Source organism: Cervus elaphus, chromosome 17 (assembly GCF_910594005.1).
Source record: "Cervus elaphus chromosome 17, mCerEla1.1, whole genome shotgun sequence".
In the NCBI taxonomy this organism is placed as follows: Eukaryota; Metazoa; Chordata; class Mammalia; order Artiodactyla; family Cervidae; genus Cervus; species Cervus elaphus.
This window is the reverse complement of record NC_057831.1, coordinates 6,454,590-6,469,127: the sequence shown is the minus strand read 5'-3', so window position 1 is coordinate 6,469,127 and position 14,538 is coordinate 6,454,590. Positions and strand designations below refer to the sequence as shown.

The window sequence follows — 14,538 nt, the reverse complement described above, 5'->3', positions numbered from 1 at the left end:
GTATGGTGCTCAGTTGTTCAGTCGCGTCCAACTCTTGCAACGCTGTGGACTGGCGTCTATCAGGCTCCTGTCTATGGGATTTCCCGGATAATAATACTGGAGTGGGTTGCCAGGGACTGGTAAACAGGTTAACTTTATAACCTCATCTTTCTTAAACAATCCTGACAAGATTTAGGTTAGTGTTTCCTCATGTTCAAATTAGGTTTGAATGTTAAAAAGTGAAATGTTGAAACTTTGTGGGTATAGAGTAACAATTATGAGAATAAAAATACTTTAAGTAGAACTTCTCTTCTGGCCCCAATACTTCTTAAATTAGTGAGACATTCTATTCAGAGAAAGAACTATCAATGGGACAATATTGGAATGGTAGCAGGGTAGCAGGGATAATAAGGGGAACGATTTAAACAAAAAAAACAAACACATGAATATTTAGTCCCGTTCCATTCGCAGCCTGGCTCTGAAGCAGAATGGAAAGTGAGCTTGCTGTGGAGATAGACTCGAGAGTTCAAGTCTCAGGGGTGGTCCTACGATTGCAGAGGAATAGGACGGGGAGACCACTTTGTCCCTCACAAATTCATCCGAAGAACATTTGAACGCTGAGCAAATTCCACGAAACAACTTCTGAATGCTGGCAGAGGACATCAGGCACCCAGAAAGGCAGCCCATTGTTTTTGAGAGGAGGTGGGACAAAATATAAAAGATAAAAAGGGAGACAAAAGAGGCAGGGACAGAGATCCGTCCTGGGAAGGGAGTCTTAAAAGAGGAGAAGTTTCCAAACACCAGGAAACACTCCCATAGCGGGTCTGTGGGGAGTTTTGGAATCTCAGAGGACAACATAACCGGGAGGAAAAATAAATATATAAATAAATAAAACCCACAGATTATGTGCCCAACGGCAACTCCCAGCAGAAAAGTAGCCCAGACGCTGGCATCCACCACCAGCAAGTGAGGGTGAACCGGGAGGCAAGGGCTGCATTGCTTAGAGTAAGGACCGGGCCTGAATGCCCCGAGGGCAATCTGAGGGAGCTAATGTGAGATAGCAACCTGGACTGTGGGATAGCTAGAGAGAGAGAAAGAGAACTGTCCCGAGAAAAGCCCTAACCTAAGACATTGCCATACATCACCATATACACATGGACATCACCAGATGGTCAACACCGAAATCAGATTGATTATATTCTTTGCAGGCAAAGATGGAGAAGCTCTATACAGTCAGCAAAAACAAGACCAGGAGCTGACTGTGGCTCAGATTATGAACTCCTTATTGCCAAATGCAGACTTCAACTGAAGAAAGCAGGGAAGACCACTAGACCATTCAGGTATGACCTAAATCAAATCCCTGATGACTATAGAGTGGAAGTGAGAAATAGATTTAAGGGACTAAATCTGATAGACATAGAGCCTGATGAACTATGAACGGAGGTTCGTGACATTGTACAGGAAACAGGGATCAAGAGCATCCCCGTGGAAAAGAAATGCAAAAAGGCAAAATGGTTGTCTGAGGAGGCCTGACAAATAGCTGTGAAAAGAACAGAAGCGAAAAGCAAAGGAGAAAAGGAAAGATATTCCCATTTGAATGCAGAGGTCCAAAGAATAGCCAGGAGAGAGAAGAAAGCCTTCCTCAGCGATCACTGCAAAGAAATAGAGGAAAACCACAGAATGGGAAAGACTAGAGATCTCTTCAAGAAAAGTAGAGATACCAGGGGAACATTACATGCAAAGATGGGTTCAAGAAAGGACAGAAATGGTATGGACCTAACAGAAGCAGAAGATATTAAGAAGAGGTGGCAAGAATACACAGAAGAACTGTACAAAGAAGGTCTTCATGACCCAGATAATCACAATGGTGTGATCACTCACGTAGAGCCAGACATCCTGGAATGTGAAGTCAAGTGGGCCTTAGAAAGCATCACTTCGAACCGAGCTAGTGGATGTGATGGAATTCCAGTTGAGCTATTTCAAATCCTGAAAGATGATGCTGTGAAAGTGCTGCACTCAATATGTCAACAAATTTGGAAAACTCAGCAGGGGCCACAGGACTGGAAAAGGTCAGTTTTCATTCCAATCCCTAAGAAAGGCAATCCCAAAGAAGGCTCAAACTACCGCACAATTGCACTCATCTCACATGCTAGTAAAGTAATGCTCAAAATTCTCCAAGCCAGGCTTCAGCAATATGTGAGCTGAGAACTTCCAGATATCCAAGCTGGTTTTGAAAAGGCAGAGGAACCAGAGATCAAATTGCCAGTATCCACTGGATCATCGAAAAAGCAAGAGAGTTCCAGAAAAACATCTATTTCTGCTTTATTGACTATGCCAAAGCCTTCGAGCGTGTGGATCACGCTCGAATAAACTGTGGAAAATTCTGAAGGAGATGGGAATACCAGACCACCTGACCTGCCCCTTGAGAAACCTGTATGCAGGTCAGGAAGCAACAGTTAGAAATAGACACGGAACAACTGACTGGTTCCAAATAGGAAAAGGAGTACGTCAAGGCTGTACATTGTCACCCTGCTTATTTAACTTATATGCAGAGTACATCATGAGAAACGCTGGGCTGGAAGAAGCACAAGCTGGAATCAAGATTGCCAGGAGAAATATCAATAACCTCAGATATGCAGATGACACCACCCTTATGGCAGAGGGTGAAGAGGAACTAAAAAGCCGCTTGATGAAAGTGAAAGAGGAGAGTGAAAAAGTTGGCTTAAAGCTCAACATTCAGAAAACTAAGATCATGGCATCTGGTCCCATCACCTCATGGGAAATAGGTGGGGAGACAGTGGAAACAGTGTCATACTTTATTTTTTGGGGCTCCAAAATCACTGCGGATGGTGATTGCAGCCATGAAATTAAAAGACGCTTACTCCTTGGAAGGAAAGTTATGACCAACCTAGATAGCACATTAAAAAGCAGAGACATTACCTTGCCAACAAAGGTCCGTCTGGTCAAGGCTTTGGTTTTCCAGTGGTCATGTATGGATGTGAGAGTTGTACTGTGAAGAAAGCTGAGTGCTGAAAAATTGATGCTTTTCGACTGTGGTGTTGGAGAAGACTCTTGAGAGTCCCTTGGACTGCAAGGAGATCCAACCAGTCCATACTAAAGGAGATCAGTCCTGGGTGTTCATTGGAAGGACTGATGCTGAAGCCGAAACTCCAATACTTTGGCCACCTGATGCAAAGAACTAGCTCATTGGAAAAATCCCTGATGCTGGGAAAGATTGAAGGCAGGAGCAGAAGGGGACCAGACAGGGTGAGATGGTTGGATGGCATCACTGATTCGATGGACATGAGTTTAAGTAAGCTCCGGGAGTTGGTGATGGACAGGGAGGCCTGACACGCTGCAGCCCTTGACCCCAAGGAGTTGGGGTCACTACAGTCCTTGGGATCATCAAGAGTCAGACACGACTGAGCAACTGAACTGAACCGAACCATGATGTCTTCTAAAGCTGTATTAGCAGCTTCTTGAAATCAGAACAGTCTTATCCTTTCTTTGATCTCACAAGCGGGAAACTTCCCATGTCTTGGAGCGGATGGAAATTACTGCCCTTAGAATGTGCTTTGGACTCCAAGATCTCCCATTGACCCTGGCAGCCTTGCTGTCTTTTGCATCAAAGCCAGTTACATTATTCACGTACCTGCAACCTTCTCACTGTTATCAGTGACGTCAGTGATATCACTGTTATCACAACTCACTGACTTCGGTCCAAAGAGAGACGTGATATCTTCTCCAAATATCTTGAGACAGTTTTCAATGAGAAATTGTATGAAAGAAATCTGTAACACAGAGGGGCAAAAAATGGGGTATTACTGTACATATGGCCTAATAGTAAATCACATTTCAGACATGAATCTTGGCTCTCACAAAAAATGCAAAAGAAGTCAGAAAAATTCACTTGATTTAAAAAATATATATATATTATATATGCATCAGCTTTTTCTAAGAAATAACTAATCCTTTCAAGAGTACTTTGGGCACAAATTTTAAAATTCTTTTCGTCAGTGGACTAAAGTTATAATATGTGGCCTAGTCTGATAGCTAAAATTTTGTAATGATTGCTACATGCTTAACACTAGGATGATTTTTAAGTAGCCTACATAGGATGTTTGGGACAAAAATGTATATTTTCTTATTAAGTTTTGTTTATTTTTATTGAACTTTTTTCTAGTTTTCTTGAGATAGAATTTATATATAGCATCTCATTAAACTTGATAAAGCATCAAATGCAACACAAATTTTGAAATTCACTTCAGTGAAGAACTATCTGAAACGTGGGTAGCAGAGGTTTCTGTGTGGGGTGGCAGGGTTTGTGACGGAAGAAAGCATCTGGAGAGAAAACATGTCTGTCTGTCTAACTGCATTGCCTTGCCTCACACTTGCTGTCCAGGGGAGCTTGGAAAAGAGCTGTGATCTTCTTAGGCATGTTGTGGCTCTGTCAGGATGTTCTGAAATATTTTACTAGCCTCCTCATCCTCTAGCAGAGACACAATAGGAGCCAAGTATTTTCCTGAATGAGCCAGAACTGGCAGAGTGAGGCCGGTATGTGTGGAACCTTGGGTGCTCATATTGCCCAGGCCGCCTAAGATGTGCCGAGACTGACCAGATGTATTGGGTGTTGTCATCATTGTGTAATGGTGAAATCATAGTTTGGAGGTTTGTACACCCCTCAGTGATTAGGCTGAGAGTTGAATCTTGGTTCTCAGACTCCAAAGCCAGGTTCTTCTCTATCACACCATCCTACTCTTATCTCTCTATTGTTTAATCTCTTGGATGGCAAAGGAGAAGTGACTCGACTGTTCTCAGTTGCAACACACCTTCCCATGCCCAACCAGAGCAGGCCTCTGCCAGTCCAAGGCAGTGTAATTAAAATGTGCACTTTAAACTGGTTCACCAGAGTTAATACCACAGACTTCAGGTTCGAAATGGGGACTCTGCCCTGCAAGGCGTAAAAATGAGAGCTCTCATTACCTTCTTGGTGAAGTTTTCGAATGCTGTGCTGCCAGAATTAAGCAGACCAAGAATGCTTGGGGTTATACACACTGATAAATTATAAGCTGTCATCTGATTGGATGAGGAATGTTGCTCAATGTTGTGTAACACTCCAAAAAGGTATCGCAGAAAAACTACATTGGCTCTTGGCAGCTGGTCTAGAAGCCTAATGACAGAAAAAGGCACTTATCAATAAAGCGAGTCATTTTGCTCAGTAAGTGGAAATACAGAGAACACAGTACTTCTTTTTATACCATGTCCACAGTCCATTCTCACAGTTCCAGGCATGAATGCACACAAAAATGTTTCACCAAATTTAATTCCTGAGCCAGGTAAGAACTGCTCTGGTTAGTTATGTGTTTGTATTTAAGATCATACCGCTGGCAGATTGGTTCTTTATCATCTCTTTTTAGACCAATGGATTTCATCTCCAACGATTTCGTGTATTCAGAAGGTGTAAAATGGTCAAGCATTCCGTATTAATAAGATTAGCAGAAAAACACCAATTACAATGTCACCAATAAGGCGTGCATCTCTTTTCAAACTGGCTTCCAGGGGTATGATCAAGTGAAACCGTTTGATACTGGTCATTATTTTAGTGGACACAGCTGTAAACTATAAGCTGATATTTTCCTAAGAGTATGTTGGTTGTATTTTCTCAGAGTTGAGAAAATTGCATCATTACCTCTGGGTCGCAGTTATTTTCTCCTCCTCATTCCCTTGATCAATAACATCAAGCCATTTATCATAGAGAGTGGCTGAAAATATGCTTCCTGGAATATTTCGAAGAAAATCCTTAGATAGATCAAAAAATGTATATTAGTCTTATGGTAAATTCAATGGAGAAGTTGCAAAGAAAATATTTAGTTGACAAATTCAGTTCAGTCCGTGGTTCCTTCATAGCCACGCAGACTGATTCACACAGAGCTTGGCTGTGATTCTCCACAGCCTTGCACATCCAGAAGTACTGGTTGGATTTTCCCCAACTAAAATTAGACGCATAAAAGTAGAGTTTGGGCTGTAGTGAGAATGAAGCTAAAGCTCCTTCTATCACCTGGAACTTACTCTTTGTGTTCATGTTAGCACATTCGTACAAACTGGCAAGGTCTGGTGATAACTCATCCTAAATCCTGTTAGTTTCTTGAAAAGAAATGCACATACCCATTTTGTTTGTTTACTTAAGACACAGTGCTTGCTCTGAATTCAAGAAAGAGAAGTTCTGAAATAAAACAAACAAAAGTACACCCCTACATGCTCTTATACACATATTAAGAGAAGACTTGAGGTATATGTGCTCTTTGGGAAAAAGCTAGTCTGATAATAGCTTCAGTCTTTTTCCTTCTTTTTTTTTTTTTAAACCATATAAAAGTTCAGTCCTACAGACTTTTAAGCAGCAGGTGTTAGAAATAAATCAAAAGCCCCAAAGGGTAAACAACATGTTACCCTTACAACTCTTTGAATGGAATATATCCTCCCCAAAGAGGAAACTGAGAATTTAGATACATTGCAAGTTCACACCTGTGGGATAGAAAATGCAAATGTAAGCTTCCTAAGTGGAGGCCTGGAAAGTTCATCACTGATGAACAAGTCTTAGTATCATAGAATGGGGCCTATTAAAATAGATGAAGTTGTAAACTGTTGTGCAAGACTGAGGGGAAATGATTGTATTGCCTTGCCAGTTTCAAAGGCACAACTTGCTTCCACTGGTCTTAATATAGAGCCTGACTTCTCTTAATAGTATCTTGTTCAGGCAATGTTTCTGGGCAACTGTCGTGATTATAATGCAGTCAGTGTTCACTTGTTTCAGTACTTATTGAGCTGCTGTTTGTGCCAGGCACTCTTTTGAGTACTGAGGACAGAGTACAAAGATAATGTACAAAGTCGCAGTCCTCTCATACTTTTTCTTGTAATTGGTATACAGTACCCAATCATGGTCATTAGGTTTTCACTATGCTTTTTATGGAGTGCCCACAGTACATCTGGAAGGAGGAAGCACTCCACTTCCGTTCAGTCGTTCAGTCGTGTCCTACTCTTTGGGACCCCATGGACTGCAGCACACCAGGCTTTCCTGTCCATCACCAACACCTGGGTCTTGCTCAAATTCATGTCCGTCGAGTTGGTGACACCATTCGACCACCTCAGCTGGCTTTGGCTTCTGGGAGTCTGGGAGTGTGCAGCAGGCCTTTGCCTTGTGTACCAAACTACATGCACTTGGAGAGTGTGTCTCTTCTCTCTCCTGGACCCTGTGCTGTAGAATCGATTGGTGAGACTGAGTATGGTTAAGCCAGGACATGACTCATGCAGAATATGCTGTGGGTATTTGCTATTGGATCTCTGTTTATAGACAGTTTAGTGGAAAACTCAATGTGGTTCTGTCTATATATTCATTTCTGATTTAGACCAACTCTGTGGTGGCTCTGACATATGGTATTATCAAGGCTGAGGTTGCAAAGTCTGATTCCCCACCAAGATCAATCAACTTTAGGAAAAGAACACTTTGGGATTGTGTAAGACCTGTACCCATAAGTAGCCACCCTCTTACTAGTCTGTGCTTAGAGCATGGAAATAGGCAAGAGCCTAGTAAATCTTGCTCAGAACTCAAATCAGTCCCCAGGGTGCACCTTACAGAGGGTAGCGCTCTACTTGCTGTTTGCACACCTAGTGTGTGTTATTATGGTGCACGTGCAGTAGGGGTCGGCTCTAAGTGGTATCTGCACTGTTGCTGTTATCATACAATCGAACATTAATAGGGGACAAGGAAAGACCATATGTTTAGTTTCTAAGGTAATTTTAATAACCTGTCTGTAGTTATTACTACATCAATATATCTTTGTTCATAGCTGCTAACAAGTATCAAGATGAATTGATTAAATTTTTTTACTGTTCTATTATTACCCTGGTATAAATTTAACTATACACTTGTGATTTAGCTGTATCATTTCAAACTCAGTCTATTTTTGGTATGAATCTATTGAATTTTCAAAATTCCAAACTGATTTTGACTGTTGCACTCACTTTAAAAATAAGATTTATAAGATGAGGCATGTAATAAAAACTGGTTACCATGTAACTGTAACCTTGGGTGGTGGGTTAAACATACAAATATTAACAAAGGGTGTTGAAGATGGTAAGAGAGATCAAAGGAGGAACAAATGGTGGAGTCATCCCTACACTAATTTTAAAGTAAAAGGCATTGAGAGACAGGGGAAGGAAGGATGGTGAAATGATCAGAGGATTTGGTGGCCTCACTAAGCGTTTTTTGATTCCCTGTAAGACAAATGGGCTTCCCAGGTGGTGCTAGTGATAAAGAACCTGCCTGCCAATGCAGGAGATGCAAGGGATGCAGGTTCGATCCCTGAATCAGGAAGATCTCCTGGAGAAGGGCATGGCAGCCCACTCTAGTATTCTTGCCTGGAGAATCCCATGGACCAAGGGGCCTGGTGGGCTACAGTCCATGGGATCACAGAGAGTCAGACGCGACTAGGCGACTAACACACACACACACACACACACACACACACACACACACACACACACACACAGGAGTTTACCACAGTAAGTAACCATCTGTCTTGCATCCATGCTGAGTTGCTTCAGCCGTGTCTGACTCTGTGCCACCCCATGGACTATAGCCTGCCGGACTCCTCCGTCCATGGGATTCTCCAGGCAAGACTACTGGAGTCGGTATGCCAGTCCCTTTTCCAGGGATCCTTCCAACCCAGGAATCAAACCCAGGTCTCCCACATTGCAGGCGGATTCTTTACTGTCTGAGCCCCTTGGGAAGTTACTTCTGTTAAGTATTTCCAAAAGCTTAATGTAAATTTTATTTTGGAAATGCTGCCTTCGTTAAAAGATGATGAGGAAGTCATCAAAAGCAGGAAGCTTGTTTTGGTAAACACTCTATGTGTAAGTGTGTATTTCGAAATTTATTATTATTCTTTTGCATGGAGTGTTCAGGAGTCAAGATGTGCAATGAAAAAGGAAAATATCTAATATGTGGGGCTTATCATCTTTGGGGTACCTTCCTTCAATTTTGGCTTTGTGAAGTGTTTTTCACTTTTTCAAATCCTTCCTCTCTTACGCCTCTTATGTTTCTTGGGCAGTCATAAAGAAGGACCAGTCATACAGCTTCAGATTTCCTCTGTGTGTGGATAAGGCTCAAACTTTCCTTACCTTTAAGGTGGATGCTACCACAAGAATGGATTCATCATCCAAGTTCACTTTGTCCCCGGAATTTAGTTTCTTCTTTAGGGCTCTGCATGATTGTATTTTGCCAGATTTTCTGAAGATGCCTTCTGTAAACAGCCCTTTTTTATTGATGTAGGAAAGCATATTCTATAGGGAAGGAAAGAAAAGAAAAGTATGGGACGTTTCATATCTACAAGCCCAGAGCACAAGCTTGCTCCTCTTTCGACAGAGCTGTGGTGTATGAGGGTACAGTGCTAGAACTGGACCGAAGTCAATTTGAAATTTTTTCTTCAGTGTCTCTAAATATATTTTCTACCCAGCAATCGATTTGGCATTCATACCCTGAAACATTTTAAACACTTGTGTAATCAGACTTTCCGTTTTAGTGAATTTACCGTGTTAAACGTCTCTGCTTTGAGGCCTTTGTAGATTCACCCTCTCCTCCTTCACCGCTCCTTTCTCATTATTCCCTGTTATAGATGCTCTTCCCTAAGTGTGGAAATCTTTTTGCCATATTCATGCTCCATTTGTGTATTCCCCTTTCAGGGACTGTCCACCCCATTCATTCCTATTTCCTGTATTCCCTCCCCTCAAAATCAGGCTCAATATGCCTCTCCTCCTTCTCCGACCACATTTCTTTCTCATCAGCCTTTCTAGTTCCTTTTTCTGTATTTTAATATCCTCTGCTGTCTGCAGAGTAGAGAGATAACAGATATTGGAGCCAGGTTTTTCAAGGAATGTGGAATCTGTTCTGCTACTTATCCACTGTGAGACTTTAGGCATAGCACATACTTGGGTGAGGCTCTTTTGTTTTTCATTTATGAAGTGGGGGTGATGATAATCATAGCTGCCCCCTAAATTTTCTGTGAAAGACACAGGTCTGGGGTAGTGCTAGCACATAACTTGGATGACAAATTTCTTCATATCTACCATAAAATTCCCTGCATCTAGTGTAGTGCTTGGAGAGATAGTGGACAGTGAACAAGTGTTAATGCTTACAGTTCAATACACTAATTTGATAAAGCACAGTCCAAACTCTGTGACTTTCTTTTGACACATTCTGTCAGGCTCAAATGATTCATTTTTGCCAGAGGATGAGTACTTTATGCTTAAACACTTGAGTTACAAATCAAATCCGTGTGAGACATTTTGAGTCATAAGGCGGAGTAGACTCAGCTGAAGGAGACTTGAGACGAGTGTCGACTTCAAGGGAGGAGACCAGGAGACCATTTGAGGATGAAGTGGACCCTCAGAGATTCTTACACACAGAGTCTGAAGGAAAGTTACACAGCTCAAAATAGCCTGGAGTTAAAACTCCCCTCCAGGTCCTCCCCACCATTCTATGCAAAATAAAGAACACTGTCACCCGAAGAAAAACATGGACATTAGGTTGATTACGCCCAGCTCCCAGCTGGTCCCAGCCTCTGGCCGGTCTCCGAAATTCCTTGCCCCAGCTGTGTGAGAGAGAACTGCTCTGAACAACCTTGGCGAACAGGCCCCCTTAGGACAGTCGCTTTCCACATACAGGCCTGTAGATGCTCACTCTTCTCTTGGGGTGGTGCAGCAGCTCACTCCTCTGACTGCTGCCCCTTCTCGCCTTGTTAAAGGTGATCTGTTCCTGTCAAGTGCTGGTCTCATGCTTTCTCCCAACCTCGCCTTCTCTGACTCCCTTACCTTACAGAGTCCATTTTAACTGGCCTGAGCCAGTATAGGTGGGTCTTTGTTGAAATCAGTGGAATGGATGAGAGTACCTTTTCATCTGGTATTTGCCTTGTAACTCTGCAGTACCTAAATCAGACCTTATTCTTTGAAGTAATATTATGAAACTTATCAGACAAAGCCAGACTTCTTCATTTGGGGGTAGATTTGGAAGAGAACACTTGATCTCTCAGAACTCCCCTCCTCAGGAGGGTTACAGAAAACCAAAATAAGACCTACCAGAATTGGGGTGGGCAGGCTGTCGTTATCACATACATCCTCAAGAGGAGCTCCAAAGAGCTGTTTTGGCTTTGTGGGTGGTAGAGGTGGGTGTTGGTTGTCCTCGCGAGTCCTGGAGCTACACCAAAAGGCCCAGGTTTTGACAGAACTCTTGCTAACTGTCTTCTTGTCTGAATCGAATATAGGAGAGAGATTTTCACTAGTAGTAGTTTAGCTTATTTAGCCTGATTTCCACCCCTTAGAGTCAGCAGCATGTTCATTGCAGTGGCTCAAAGAGAGAAACTGAACCATTTGTTATATAGAATTCCCCACATTCTGAAACAGACTAATTGCCTCCTTGTAGTGTTAACATGTTCTTCTTCCCCATATTCTGCAAACCAGTAGTTAAACCTAGAGGCGGGATCAGACTCAGGGTTGATTCTCCCTGTGACAGTGTTCCCCAGACAGTGCTGTCTATTCCCTTTGCCCTGTGTCATGAGGCACTTAACCTGTAGCTATACAGGTTTCCTAAAGTTAAGTATTATCAGTGGATTCTGGTATCAGATCTCATTTTAAAAGCCAAACATATTTAACATTCAAATCAAGCAGCATTTGGTTATCATTTACTTTTGTAGTAAGTTTCCTCCCTCTGTTCAATTTCCTGTTTGGCTTTCTGAGTACCCAGTCATGCCCAATTTTCTCTCATCAAGAGAATCGCCTTTCATGAGACATCCTGCCTGACCCCGGGGTTTCAGTCAGCCTCTGGACCTCTTCTCTGGGAGGCCACACCCCTCAGTCAGCTCCAAGGATGACTTCCTGCCCTCACGGTCCTTGGGAAGTAGTCATTAAACGCAGACTATGTGGTAAGATTACAGGTGGCCATTTTTCTGTAACACCTTCCTCAGCTAACCCAAAGATGAATTTTAACTACCAACAGCCCCTGTCAAAGGAATGCAATGAAGGGCTTTTCCAAGAAAGAGTGATCAGCAATGAAAAATTGAGTTCAAAGTTTCTCGTGCCCAGCCATAAATGTTTTCCTGATATTTGCTCAATAAACCTGCTTAATATTTCCTTAAATAACCTGCTTAAATAGCCAGCTACAGAAGTCAATAGAGGAGCCAAGTTGTAGAAAAATAAACAGAAGAATGTAACCACATGTTTTAAAATGCCCATCCACTTGGCTTTTCTGAGACATAGTGAGTGCATCACCATGTCCATTCAAGTGGGTCAGCCACTTGTGGTGCCGGGTGAGAGAACCAGAAGGCTCCCATTCTGCCTCCTAATGGGATAAGTTACCTGAAGATCTTTGAGCTTCAGTTTGCTCAAACTTAACATAAATGATGCTACTTATGTTAGGGGAAGCACACTGATTGAAACCGCCCACCCTGGCCAGGCACCACAGTAACCATTTGCATGAGTTGTTCTATGGCAGGAGATCCTGATAAGGAATACGGAACTAATAGGCCACCACCAGCCGGAAGAGTTCGGGAAAGATCGAGAGGAGACACTACCTGTCCGTCCACTTCCCAGAATCCCTCTTGCTAGCATCCATCTTGGCTGAGCGATGCGTGCGCCACCAGGAAAGACTGTGAATTAGAATGACTGGCCAAAGACCACCCGGAAACTAATCCCATCACCATAAAACCCAAGACTTCGAGCCACGCGGCAGAGCAGTTCTCCTGGGTTCCCTTACCTACTGCTCTCCACCCGGGTGCCCTTTCCCAATAAAATCTCTTGCTTTGTCAGCATGTGTGTCCTCGGACAATTCATTTCCGAGTGTTAGACAAGAGCCCAGTTTCGGGCCCTGGAAGGGGTCCTCCTTCCTGCAACAAATGGCGACCACAAAGGGACATCTTCTTCGCTGAGACTGACATCCTGACCACTCGGGGTACTCAGGGGCCAGCTTGCCTGCCAATGGACCAGACCCAGCGGCCGCAACTGGGACCCTTTTGTCCCTGGTCTCCTCCTGACGTGGACAACTGGCCAGAGTGCCCCGACTGGTAAGGAACAAGAGACTTTATGATCTCCCTTCTCTTCCCTCTCTCTTTCCTCTCCTTAGCCCTTCCTATCCTTCCCGTTTTTCTAGTCCCCCGGTCCTGGATGCAGGAATCTGGTCGAAGGGGCTCAGCTTGAGCTGAGGATTGGAGACTGATCACCTCCTCTTGGCAGAGAACTCGAATTTTCTGGTCTGGTTTCTGGTAGGGCCGAGTTCCAGTCCTCCCTTTTCTGGAAGCCCAGGGGAAAGTCCCGTAATGCCTGGGTGTCTGCAGGTGGCAGGAGACGTCTGTAAGGCCACCCCTTTTGCCCCCCTTTCCCGCCTCCTCCCCCTTCTTTCAACCTGGCTTCCTTTCCTCCTTTTGAAATCTTTGAAGACATCTGAAGTTTTGTGTCTCTATAAAAGGTTTTCTGAGAGACTGTATTCTTGTATTTAAGAGAGTGTCTGATGAGGACTGCCTGGTTTATATGTGTGTGTTTTAACTCTGTTCTGTGTTGTGATTTGTGATGGCCATTTTGCTTTGTTTGGCTACCATTTAGACCTGCCACCATTTTGTTAGAGCTTGATTTTCTTTCCCTGTGCCTTGAGACCAGGGCTCTCAGGAACACTTATCTAGACCATCTCTAACTCCTGAGACTGAGAAACGAAAAAAGAAAAAAGCCTTTAAAAATGTTATTTATTTCAGCTTTTTTTATAAACTAGTAAATTTTATATTGTAATATCTAATTCATGACCAAACTTAGAAAATGAAGCTAGGTCTTGCAGTGTGTCTGTCTAAATATGTCTTGGTATGTTTTTGTCTCTGGGTAATATTTTTAGGCTAATTTGTAAATGAGCTCTATTTAATTGGCTTTAAAAAAGGTAAGCGCTTACAAATCAAATAATTCTAAATTAAACAATAAATTCCAGGTTCGGGTGAACTGGGAAATATTCAGTATTAAATACCTGATATTAATGTTTTTTGTTGACCTATCTAATATGGACATGTCTTAGAGTAATTAACATCAAGTAGAATATTTTCATTGTACCTAGGTTTAATATAAGTTAAATATTACACCTATTACAAGTTTGTCAACAAAGAAATTACCTCGAGTGAAAAAACGTCTAAAACATGTAAATGAGGTATGAGTTTATATATAAACTCTATTAAGAATAATTATTCTTTAAAAATATCTGTCTACAATAGTCTCCCCAGATTGGCGTAACTTGAATTTCTAAGGGTTATGCTAAACTAAGAATTGAAAGTCTATTACATAATTAGGTCATTTCCAAATGAAATAAGATTTTGAAACACTTACTACTAAACACTGATTTCTTTTTACAGAAAAACTAAAGAGATTTGAGACTATAAATAAATAATGTTTGATGCCATCCTAAAATGTTTTTAAAAAGCAAGGGTTTTAGAAATTATCACTGGTATTTATGCTCACCAATCTATAAAATGCTAATATAAA

At 42.3% G+C, this 14,538-nt stretch overlaps 1 protein-coding gene across 1 annotated transcript in view; it reads right to left on the bottom strand.

Moving 5' to 3' along the window:
- The window catches only part of LOC122673615 (T-cell activation Rho GTPase-activating protein-like), a 40,895-nt gene that overhangs the window by 10,701 nt on the left and 15,656 nt on the right, over nucleotides 1-14,538 (bottom strand). Inside the window, exons 5-9 of the mRNA XM_043871542.1 lie at nucleotides 11,110-11,279; nucleotides 9,157-9,318; nucleotides 5,669-5,778; nucleotides 4,963-5,149; nucleotides 3,632-3,770 (exon numbers count right to left, since the gene is read on the bottom strand). Of these exons, the coding sequence (XP_043727477.1) occupies nucleotides 3,632-3,770; nucleotides 4,963-5,149; nucleotides 5,669-5,778; nucleotides 9,157-9,318; nucleotides 11,110-11,279 (768 nt within the window). The remainder of the gene's footprint in view (nucleotides 1-3,631; nucleotides 3,771-4,962; nucleotides 5,150-5,668; nucleotides 5,779-9,156; nucleotides 9,319-11,109; nucleotides 11,280-14,538) is intronic.